Below are 12,399 nucleotides of genomic sequence, written 5' to 3'. Positions count from 1 at the left end.
GAAAATCTCTGTCCACGCAATTTATTCTTTATTTTAGGGAAAGTATAGAAATCATTAGGGCTTAGGTCGGGGCTGTACGGCGGATGGTCTAATAATTCTATGTTTTCTTGCTCTAAAAACTCTTTTGTTCTGTGCGCGGTGTGAGAACTCGCATTGTCGTGATGGAGGATGATGCGGCGGTTGCAGTTCTCTTTACGGAGTTCAGAAACGACCTGTGGCAAACAAATGCTAGCATACCATTCTGTATTAACCGTTCTTTGTCCCTAAAGAGGAATAGTCGTAACATGGCCGGTTTTGGAGACAAACGTGGCCACCATTTTTTTTGCAACACTCCGTGAACGAACAATTTTTGTTGGCTTTAACTCATTTTCGAACACCCAAACTCGTGACTGGTTTTTTGTTTCGGGTTCGTACGCGTATATCCAGGATTCGTCACCTGATACAATGTTGTATACAGCATTTGAGGATCCTGCGTGGAATCTTTCGAGAGTTCTGACGCACCAAGTAACGCGAGCCGCTTTTTGCTCTTCACAGAGCGAATGCGGTATCCATCGGGAAAACAACTTTTTTACACCTAATTGTTCATGCAAGATTATTTGTATTTGACTCATGCCAATGTCTAAAGTTGCCTGAATTTCGCGGTATGTCACATGTCGATCTTCCTCAATCAGCTTACGCACAGCATCAACGTTTTCTTGGGTGACTGCAGTTTTTGGACGACCTTGACGGGGATCATCACTGAGCTTGACACGTCCACGTTGAAACTCAGCAAACCAGCGATAAATTGTGGTTTTGGATGGGGCTTCATCACCAAATGCAGAAATCATCCGGTCAACGCACTGTTTTTGTGTTAAACCACTTCGAAAGTCATAATAAATCATCGCTCTTGAATTTTCTCGAGTCAATTCCATTTTCTCAACGACTAAACAAGTTTGACAAAACCTCGTGACAAGACCGAGAATCTTTTTTTAAATAAATAAATGGTATTCGATTTTTAAAACCAAGGAGTTTTCAATTAAAAAGATTTTAATATGACAGGAACAGTGGAAATATTCCATTCCCGATACCTTTAGTGCAGCCTAGTATCATAAGATGGCGCGACTTGGACACGGCGGAGCATACGCTCGTCGTCTGCCTCGCATGGGAGGGGTGGCGCCGTGACCTCCTCGCAAAAATAGGAAAAACTTGTCGTTGCCGAGTGTTGTGATATCGATGCTCGGCGGCGACGAGTCGTGGAAGGCGATGCTCGACTTCTGCGAGTGCACCATCTCGCAGAAGGAGGCGGCGGTGCGCGTGAGAGCCGCACAAGCCCGCCGACGTCGAGCGGGGCCAGGGAGGTGGATTTCAACCAAGCCCTGGCCCTCTAAGTGCTTCGGGTCCACCTCACATGTCGGTCTGGGGACCAGCGACCTAAGAAGACGACGTGCAAGCTGCTCTGCACGTGTTTTACGCAAGAGCATCCGGGTGGTGGAAGGCTGGCTATCTTCGACCCACGCTGGTTCTGGCCCAGCGGGGTATTCCGTAGGATAACTCACTCTAACCTCCGCCATCTAGGCGGGCTTCGGATAGCCTGCCGACCGAGAGGGCTGGTGGTCGTGGCGCCGAAGACCACTGGTCCGGCGTCCCGAGGGGGAGGGCGATGGGAGAGATGTGCTTCGCACTAAACATTTCACTTTCCCCTCTTTGCCTTTTCATTAGTTCTGCCTCATGCGAGGTTCGCACGTGGGTTGTTGAGCGACAGGAGGTTTTAGTCAGTTCGACTCTGACATGCCTCGCCCTCCATCCCCAGTGGAGGGCGGAAGTCCGGCGATTTCCTACTGACTAAAAAAAATATATATCATAAGATGGCCCGTAAGCTTCGTCTGCCTGTAGAGTAAAAAAACACAACAAAACTAATGTTGAGACTTACCCTGTTGAAAACCTATTTAAAATAGACTCTTGAAAGCGATCTATCTATTTTTGTTATCTTCAGGTCAGAAATTCGCCATGATAGAAATGAAATCTGCCGTTGCTGAAGTACTGCGAAAATATGAACTTGTGCCGGTAACGCGTCCTTCAGAAATTGAACTTATTGCCGACATCATACTGAGGAACTCTGGCCCGGTTGAGATTACATTTAATAAAAGGACCAAATAAATTTAACTTAAGCTCAAGAGAATATATTTACGACTCGATTAAATTGTGTCCAAGAAAACTGTTAACGCCGGAAATAATAAAATAAAAAAAAAACAGGACCAAGCATCAGTAAATATGTGTATTGTTACATATTTAGACGTAACAAATTTAAATTTTAAAGAAAATATATTCACTTAATTTACGCAGCATCCACAATTGAGTTTCTAAGACTAGTAAAAATGTAATATTATATATTAAATGAATATTTATGCATTATGTACATAATATGTGCTAGTGCAATATTGTGTTGTGTGTTTTTTGTGTTTATTAATTACACATACACATTTATTATGTATTTCAAAACGGCCTGAATGTTTTCATCTTTTTTATGTGAACTAAACATCTAATTTTCTTTATATTATGTACTTTTATCGTTATAAAATCAGTTTTATCTATAATATTTAATTGTATAAACGCTGAATAAATACATTATACTTTTTGTTTCAGTAATACCGAACATTATTTCTAAAAATCCCCTTATTTTATTTATTTAAACATCTGCATAAGTATCTTACAAACACAAGGGCATTTTCATCCAATAAAATTTCTACTAACAATACTGTTTTGGTCGAAGGATTGAAACTTTATTTCTTAGATTTGTTGGCGGTACTCCAGGGATAGCTTCTGGCTCACTTGCGACTGCTATGAAGCTTTTCAGCTGTTATTTGCACATCAGGGAAGCTTTAGCGTTGAGTATCTATACCATCAATTTCCGAATGTCAATGCTTAAATGATCTAAATATATTTAAAGGGACAAAGACAAAAGAGTTCAGTACCTTTTTTTCGTTTGTTAAATGACATTTTTTATTTTGTATTTGCGAGATTTGGTGTTATCAATAAACAAAATTGTAGGCGTTAATTTTGTTTTTAACACAATAAAACCTAAATAACAAATAAACGATCGAATGATCATAGAATTTCGACCACTAGGGGAAAAGTAATTTACGTACAAAAATAATAATAATAGTATAATAATCTCGTATCTCGTATGTCGTATCACTCTTGTCAGAGCGGTCGTGGTCGTCATCCGGCATCATTGTTGTGGGCAGATGTTATGCTCCTCACGAGCAATCGCCACTCCTCCCGGTTTTTGGTGAGCCTGGTGCACTCATGCAAACAGCCGCCAACTGCCGACTTGATCTGGTCGGTCCATCGCATGGGCACCCTTCCACGCGGTCTGGTGCCTTCTACTTTGCCCTGAACGACAAGGCGCTCCATGGAGTCATTTCCTCGACGGGAGACATGTCCAAAAAATGATAGTATGCGTCCATACACGAGCTCCGAAAGACGCTGCTTAATGCCGAGTTCTCGAAGAATGGAGATATTGGTGCGAAGTTCCGTCCATGAAATACCAAGCATTCGTCTCCAGCACCACCTCTCCAGAGCATCAATCTTCTTTCTCTCGACCTGCCGCAAAGTCCACGTCGTATAATAATAGTATAATAATAATAAGTAAAACGTAGAAAAGCGTCGACAATCAGTAAACACATACGAAATTAATATCGCAATTTGTATTGGTTGTCTTTGATTACTATTTATTGTTGTTCAAGTCTGAGCGAAGTCCACCTTCATTTTAAATGATAACGACTGGTATTGGCGGGTTCAAGCGACCAATAATGAACTATAAATAGTATGATTGTAATGGAATTAAATGATAAATAGTATCGGCTTATTGAAAATCAGTCTAGTTACAAACCTTACTTACGAATGACTTTTAAATTATATTATTTAGATTCGTGCTTTTTTTCGTTCTGTTGTATTCCAATTAACTCAAAATGTGGATGTACTTTATTCTTATTTTACTTCTGTTGCTTACAATTCATTTCTTGTTAAATTATAACTACAGAGCTAGATTACTTAGAAGAATTCCGGGACCAAGAGGTTATTTCATCGTTGGAAATGCCTTGGATGTTATTTTGTCACCAGGTAAGATTGAACTGTACTGCATTTCGTACGTAAATATTAGAGGTTAAAATATGAAATTGCCGATTTATACTGAAAATTTTTATTTTTTTTATTTTTATTTAACATATTTATTTAATCAAAATGTTTACCATTATTATCTATACATTGCTGCCATCTAGTAGGAAGGTCATATTTTATGCCTTTACGATAGAACTCTGATGATCTAGACTCTACAAACTGCGTGAAAGCATTTTGTACTGCCTCCTGGGAAGTAAACTTTTTATCACGTAGAAAATTGTCCAAATCACGAAAAAAGTGGTAATCCGTTGGAGCAAGATCTGGTGAATACGGAGGGGGACGAAGGGTTTCTAATTGCAGTTCCTGTAGATTTAAAACGGTTTCTCGTGCTGTATGTCGTCGAAGTCGTCGCGGTCTAAAGGATAAGACGTCCGGTACATTCGTATCTAGCGATGCAACGGTGTTCGAATCCCAGGCGGTTACCAATTTTTCTAATGAAATACGTACTCCTCAAATGTTCACGATTGACTTCTACGGTGAAGGAATAACATCGTGTTATAAAAATCAAACCCGCAAAATTATAATTTGCGTATACTCCGCGCGCGAGCTCCGAGGATTCGGGGGCTGAGGAAGCGGGCGGGCGTGCACCGCGCCCGACCGTCGCTTCACACCCCGCACTCTCCCAGTACTAGTGTTGACCTTAACGTGAGAGTACGCTTACCGACTCGTTGTTTTTAATTTTGCGATAGCAGTGCTAATTACGTGTGATTTCTAATATAAATAGTCTTACACTTATAAGTCTTTTTGTTTGCACAAATAGCTATTTAATTTGATGAAAAAGGAATGGCGAGCACTGGATGACTTAATGGAGGACCATTAAGTCATCCTTTTGCCAGTAATATCCCTCTAATGCTAGGACATGTTTATTATGCTAGTGCTCGCCATTCCTTTTTCATCAAATTAAATAGCTATTTGTGCAAACAGATGTTGTCGAATCATTTATTATTGAAGTATGTGAGGAGAGTGACATCAAGAGGAGAGTACATCAAATTCTTCAACTACTGATTAATCTGATTGCGAGAGTAATTAATAAGATTTCACGTTCATTTTGTTCAATAAAAATCAGTTCATTAAATGAAATTCATACGTGATCAATTGTTTTTATTTATTTATTTGAAGTACATAATACTCTCATAAAACTATTTTATAATTTACACTCGCACGAAGGCTTAAGATGTGTTAGTATCGATAGCGCAATATCGACTAATTACAACACTAGCTAATTACGTCAAAATTCCTTAAAAATCCTCGGAGCTCGTGCGTGGACAGTAAATACTGGTGATTGGACCTCTTGTGAGTCCCCACGGGTAGGTACCACCACCCCGCCTATTTCTGCCGTGAAGCAGAAATGCGTTTCCGTTTCAAGGGAGGGCAGCCGTTGTAACTATACTTGAGACCTTAGAACTAATATCTCAAGGTGGGTGGCGCATTTATGTCGTAGATGTCTATGGGCTCCAGTAACCACTTAACAACCAGGTGGGCTGTGAGCTCGTCCAAGCATATAAGCAATAAAAAAAAGATACTTGTAAACAACCTCCAGAGGCTCATCGTGACCGGTAAGGTGTATGGGAAAAGGCCTCGTGGTCGCAACCCAGTACGTTGGTCTGATCAGATTCGCACCGCTCTTGATTCCAGAGCTCACACCACCCTCCATACCGCTAGAGATAGGAACAGATGAAGAAATATCGTGCGAGAAACTGATACAGAAGGGTAGTCACGACCCTCAGCATTGAGGAATACGAACAAGGAGGAGGATAAAAAATTATATTTGTACAGTAGCGAGCTTTACTTATTAGTGGGATTCCTTACTGTTATACGAATAATATATGAACTTCAAAAACTGAAACAGGAAACCGATATAATAATTTTTAATTTTTCATATTTTGTTATTACTAGTTGGGAGGTTAAAGGGTAGTTAGTCATTGACAGAATTTTTAAGCCGGTTTAAAAAAAGAGATTTTTAATTCACAGCGTATACTAATACATTTTAGATTGAAATTTAATATTGTGACGTAGTTCACAGATAATCCTATAGCACATTATAATTGTCCGTTATTTGAACATAGAAAAAGCTGTTTAAAAATATTCATTACATTACGATACTTATATCTTTTTCAGCTGAATTATTCGCATTGACAAGAAAATATGCAACCCAATGGCCGAATTTAAATAGATTTTGGTCTTTTGGTATAGGAGCCTTAAATATTTACGGACCCGATGAAATTGAGGTATTTATATTACAAAACGTACTTGTATTCACCTACATATTTACAAATTACTATGTATGTAACTTATGAATGTAGATAGCTTAAGAATTCATCAATTATTATCGTTTATCAAGAAATAATCAATTGATATGGCTATTGTAATTGAACGCTCGCGAAGTACAACGCCATCTGTTGTCAGATAGTGGAAACACAATACTCAAAATGTGTGGAATATTCTCGTTAACTCTAGGCATGTGGTATCGGCTACAAAAGCGTTGCAGTGATGGCACGCAGTCAGTCAGTAATCGGAACTACTCTGAGCGAAACAGCGAACGAATCACTTGAAGCGAAGCGGAAGAAGCGAATTGAGAGTTTTAAAGTGTTTGTTGAGTGTTTTAAGTGTTCTAAGTGCTAATACGGTGTTAACCTGTAATTCGGTAGAATCTTTTTATTTATCCCGAGCCCTAGCGCGTAACAATACATTACTTAAGCCAAACTTTAATCAGTTTGGCTTTAGTAATTATTTAATGCTTTGCAGGCAGACGAGTGTACGGTTCTGATGGTAAATAATCACCGTCGCTTATGGTCATTTGCAGTGACAGCTTTTTTTTTTCCTACTTAAGCTGAGAGCCTTGAGAGGCTATTTCAGCGTAACCTTAAATAGTAGGTGAGCTCACGGGGCTCAAATCTGACGACGTTGCTAACACGAACCCTAGTAGGAGCCGTGCTTCGCAGAACTACCACCGGATCAGAAACGCGAGTCACTGAGAAGATCCGGCGAGAAACCGGGCTGTGTCTATGGGCTAATTTACTCGTCGAGCCCTTCGTCGCAAGCGACGGGTTCGACGAGAACGATGTGCTTGAGGTACCTAAAAGCACCATTAGTGGATCGGGAGGATCCGAAATAACGTGTTCGGGGCGACGTCGACTGCTTTTCATTCTGTCCGCAGGATCGGAAATGTAGTTACCGGCGGCCACGATGAGAGGGTTTTCGTGTCGTGCTGCTTTATCGAAGTGGCGCATCGATGCCGACTCTAAATACTTACTGATGGACTCTAAGTCCAGGTCGTTATGAGGTCGACGTCACTGACGAACCACGGAGCTCTGACGGCTATCCTGCAAAAACAGAATTGAATGACTTGAAGTGATTTGAAGGTAGTGCGGGCCGCGTGAGCGAACACTACACTTGCATATGTCATGACGGGGCGTATGCAAGATTTGTAGAGTGTCACCTTACGTCTAAGGGAAAATTTACTTCGCCTGCAAATCATCGGGTAGAGACGTCCTAAAATGAAGGCAGTACGGTCGCGTACCGTCTTTAAGTGGGAGCGGAATGTCATCCTTCTGTCGAGGGTGACGCCTAAGTATTTGAACTTCGGGGCCCACGGTATGGGTTGGTCGTACATCGTGATGGGGCGAATGGCGGAGGCGGAGCTGTTGGCGCGCCTAGTCGGGAGTGGGATGCTCAAAGTGGTGTTCGGAGGGCGACCCCTTTTGAAGAGTACCGCTGTGCTTTTCGTGGGGTTGGTGTCGATGCACCACTTCCGAAACCACTGTCCCATGGTGGCAGATGCGGTCTGGAGTTAGTGACAGTATTAGCAATGACCAGCATAGACATTAGCAATAGCAAGGGGCATAATCAAGCCGCTATCTAGGGGTGAGGAGTCTCCGCAAGCGTACGTACGCTTGGAGAGACTTTTTGTATGCAATTATTATATATGTTAACGGAAATGTATGTAATCCGTCATTGTATACAATTCCTAGGAAATGTATGTAATTCCTAAAATCGCACGGAAATGTGTGAAATAAATTATATTATACTTACACATTACACATTTCCTAAATAGCAATCGGAAATGTAAAACATTTAAGATATTGGTGGGTACGCGGGGACAGCGGGACGAGTCTTGCACTACGGTCAGTTCCAACTTGCAATCCACTGGAACCGGCCAGGGATTTAAGAAGTGCCTTTGCAAGAAAAACTGTGCTACATCAAGATGTCTGTGTTTTAAAAAACAAAGTATTATCTACTTCCAAATGCCATTCGAGCTTACCCTGCAAAAATAAATAGCTATATGGGCTGACAAAGTAATATAATATAAAGATTTACTTTTATACTTTGACATTTATAATTATTTAATTATCAGACTGATTACTTGCCAAATGAAAATTTGATTTTATAACAATAAATATAAGTTGATTTTGTGATACGTTAAAAGTTTATAGATAGTTGATTTTAGAAGTTTTAATTAGTAAGATAATATGAATATATTATTATTATTTTACGGTATGACTGTTACCCGATTGTCTCAATAAGTGTTATATTAAAAAAATATTATTAACAACGTGTTTTATTACAGAAAGCATTTACTTTATACATTTCCTAATACGATACTGGAATTATATACAATTCCGAGGAAATTTATACATTTCCTAGGATATCTATGCATTAAATAGTTTTTCAAACAATATTTTATACATTTCCTAGGATTTGTATACAATTCCTTAATTTCATACATTTCCGGTAACATATACACTAGTAACGTTTCTAGCGTATATAATAATTACATACAAAAAATGTCAAACTGCACTAACAAGTTCATTGCCAACTTGATACTCTGATTCCCAACAAACTTAAACAATTCCCTATACCTATGTTGAACCTATGTTGAAAATATTACTATACAGTCGATGATGGTTTCTAAAATCTTTATATAGTTATATGAATATATTTGATGAAGAAAAGAAGAGTACATAGATATTTGTAGACTTGATCCACCTTAAAAAGGGTACATTACGGTTTTGTTTATAGGCTATTATTTCAAGCACACAACATATTACAAAGAGTCCCGTGTACAACTTTTTGAGTGATTGGCTACGAGACGGATTACTTTTGAGTACAGGTGATTTTTTAAGCATGTAATTCGATTTAAACGATATATATCGATATATATTTTTACTGGTGGTAGGACCTCTTGTGAGTTCGCGCGGGTAGGTACCACCACCCTGCCTATTTCTGCCATGAAGCAGTAATGCGTTTCGGTTTGAAGGGTGGGGCAGCCGTTGTAACTATACTTGAGACCTTAGAAATTATATCTCAAGGTGGGTCACGCATTTACGTTATAGGTGTCTATGGGCTCCAGTAACCACTTAACACCAAGTGGGCTGTGAGCTCGTCCACCTATGTAAGCAATAAAAAAAAAAAGGTAATTCGATAATGCAGAGCAGTAGATACTAAGTATCAGTACTAAGTCAGTAATTTTGCAGAGATCAGGGGATATTAATTATAATAGTTCATTTAATAATAAAGATACGGTTCCGCACCATCGGCCTTACCACTTCTCTTTCTTGTCATCCTTCAATAGTTGTTTCATCTTCCTTTGTTTTCCTTCCCAACTCTATATATAACCTTTGTGTTCTTGCCGTAAGTAATTGTGGTAGAACAAGATGCTGAATGAAACACAAAAGTCAAAGAAGATTTATGAGTCTAAATCCAAACAGAATTGAACGCTTTCATAAAATGTGTGAGACCTACATGGTCTGACAAAAACACTAAGCAGCACCAATGAGCTACTTACAATATATATATTTATAGATGGATGGACGAGCTCACAGCCCACCTAGTGTTAAATGGTTACCGGAGCCCATAGACATCTATAACGTAAATGCAGCCACCCACCTTGAGATATGAGTTCTAAGGTCTCAGCATAGTCATATTCGGGTTATTTAATACCAAAGACTAAAGATTTTTACTTTTAAATCATCTGAAAAAGGTATCAATGACTCGGTAATTCACAATATATCTACAGTAGGACTTCGGTTCTCTCTGTATTTTGAACCGCATGTTCCGTCGGGAATGCTCCGAGGAATTATTCGAGATGATCCCTCATCTCCTTTTTACCATCACACCTCCCGCCACCGGACTAGAGTTCATCCGTATTATCTGGAACCGCTGCATTCATCGACATTGCGTTTCCAAAGATCTTTTCTTCCACGTACCATCCGGCTTTGGAATGAACTCTTCTCCACAGTGTTTCCCGAGCGCTATGACATGTCCTTCTTCAAAGGCTTCAAGGCTTATGGAGAATACTCAATGGCAGGCAGCGGCTTGGCTCTGCCCTTGGCTTTGCTGACGTCCATGAGCGACGGTAGCCGCTTACCATCAGGTGGGCCGTAAGCTCGTCTGCCTGTAAAGGCAATAAAAAAATGTATTTTATATTTTAATTTTTTTTTATGTGTTTGCTATATAATATTATCCAGACGAGACCAGATGCATTGATAACACAACGGATATTATATGCACATATATTATATTTAGGTACGAAATGGCAAAAACGAAGAAAAATACTGACACCAGCTTTTCATTTCAACATTTTGAAGCAGTTCTGTGTCATTCTGGAAGAAAATAGTCAGCGTTTTACTGAGAATCTAAAGGACACTGAGGGCAAAAGTATTAATGTTGTTCCTGCTATCTCAGAGTACACACTTCATTCAATTTGCGGTATAATTTAATTTTTGTAAATTTAAATTCAATACAAAGTAATAAAAATCAGTTTTACGTTTTAAATAAACATCTAAGAAAAAACAAGTAATGAAATTGTAATTAAATTCCAGAAACTGCAATGAGAACACAACTTGGTAGCGAAACGTCTGAAGCAGGAAGATCATATAAGAATGCTATATGTGAGCTCGGAAATCAATTCGTGCACAGACTAGCTAGAATACCTCTCCACAACAACTTCATTTACAACTTGTTCACACTGGGAAAGCAAAATAAACACCTAAACATAGTTCATAGCTTCACTAAAAAAGTAATAAAAGATCGCCGTCAATACATAAGACGGAACGGAGGTAATAATTTTGACGATGAAAAAGACACACAAGCTGACGAACATTCCATTTATTTTAATAAGAAAAAAACAGCTATGTTGGATCTCCTGCTAAAGGCAGAACGAGATGGATTGATCGACGAAATTGGCGTTCAAGAAGAAATCGACACATTCATGTTTGAAGTAAGTAATATTTTAAAACGAATCGTTTTATTATTAAACAACAACTTGATTGCTGTGTTACTTGTTATTATTGCAGGGTCACGACACTACTGCTACCGGATTAACTTATTGCATTATATTGATAGCAAACCACAGATCAGTTCAAGTAGGTGCTCTTCGAAAATACATATATAGATTACTAATTTAATACATTTGTAATGAGCAAACCATTTATTTTTTTAGGATAAAATAATTGAGGAATTGGATGAAATTTTCGGTGAATCAACGAGAGCCGCTGACATAGAAGATCTATCTAAAATGCGCTATTTAGAAAGGTGCATCAAAGAATCTTTACGATTATATCCACCGGTACCATCAATGGGCCGTATTTTAAGCGAAGAAATCAACCTCAGTACGTATTACTGATGTATACCTTTCTTTTCATTCGCGTAAGCCTTGTTACTACTTTTAGGTTTAAAATGTATTAATACAAAAGGAATTGATTACTTGTTTTCATATAGATATAGATTTGATATTTTTCTAGATGGTTACACCGTACCAGCCGGGACCTACTGTCATATTCAAATATTTGACTTACACCGCCGCGAGGATTTGTTCAAAGATCCTCTTGTGTTTGACCCGGACCGTTTCTTACCACATAACACCGAAGGTCGACACCCTTACGCTTACATACCTTTTAGCGCTGGACCCAGAAATTGCATAGGTATGTATATCGGTAGCCACATCTGCCGACACATTAAAGAACTTACCATAAAATTAATTTCGATTATGTTGTTTCTAGGTCAGAAATTTGCCATACTCGAGATGAAGTCTCTTCTGTCTGCTGTATTGCGTCGTTACAATCTGTATCCAATAACCAAACCTGAAGATCTTAAATTTGTTATAGATCTAGTTCTAAGGACAACGGAACCGGTTCACGTTAGATTTGTGAAGAGAAATAAAGTATAGCTCGAACCGCGCTTTGTAAGTTTTCGTTTTCATATTCTGTGTTCTATCTAAAATTAGCTAGACACTAAGCATTC

At 39.0% G+C, this 12,399-nt stretch overlaps 2 protein-coding genes across 3 annotated transcripts in view; both read left to right on the top strand.

Annotated features, from left to right (window-relative positions):
• Positions 1-2,625, top strand: part of Cyp4m5 (cytochrome P450 monooxygenase Cyp4M5) — a 32,723-nt gene extending 30,098 nt beyond the window's left edge. The window contains exon 10 of one of the 2 annotated variants that reach the window (XM_089727211.1): positions 1,973-2,625. In XM_089727211.1, coding sequence (XP_089583337.1) covers positions 1,973-2,136 — 164 coding nt within the window. In that variant the 3' untranslated portion in view covers positions 2,137-2,625. 2 annotated transcript variants of the gene reach the window in all.
• A 1,325-nt stretch (positions 2,626-3,950) lies between these two features.
• Cyp4m9 (cytochrome P450 CYP4M9) lies at positions 3,951-12,325 on the top strand. Its single transcript, NM_001437152.1, is given in 9 exon segments — positions 3,951-4,101; positions 6,277-6,386; positions 9,178-9,268; positions 10,684-10,866; positions 10,980-11,377; positions 11,454-11,522; positions 11,600-11,768; positions 11,901-12,080; positions 12,159-12,325. Coding segments are annotated over 9 exon segments (1,518 nt in total).
• The last annotated feature ends 74 nt before the right edge of the window (positions 12,326-12,399 follow it).

Source organism: Bombyx mandarina, chromosome 05 (genome assembly GCF_030267445.1).
Source record: "Bombyx mandarina strain Sakado chromosome 05, ASM3026744v2".
Taxonomy (NCBI): Eukaryota; Metazoa; Arthropoda; class Insecta; order Lepidoptera; family Bombycidae; genus Bombyx; species Bombyx mandarina.
This window is presented reverse-complemented; position numbering and strand designations above follow the sequence as displayed.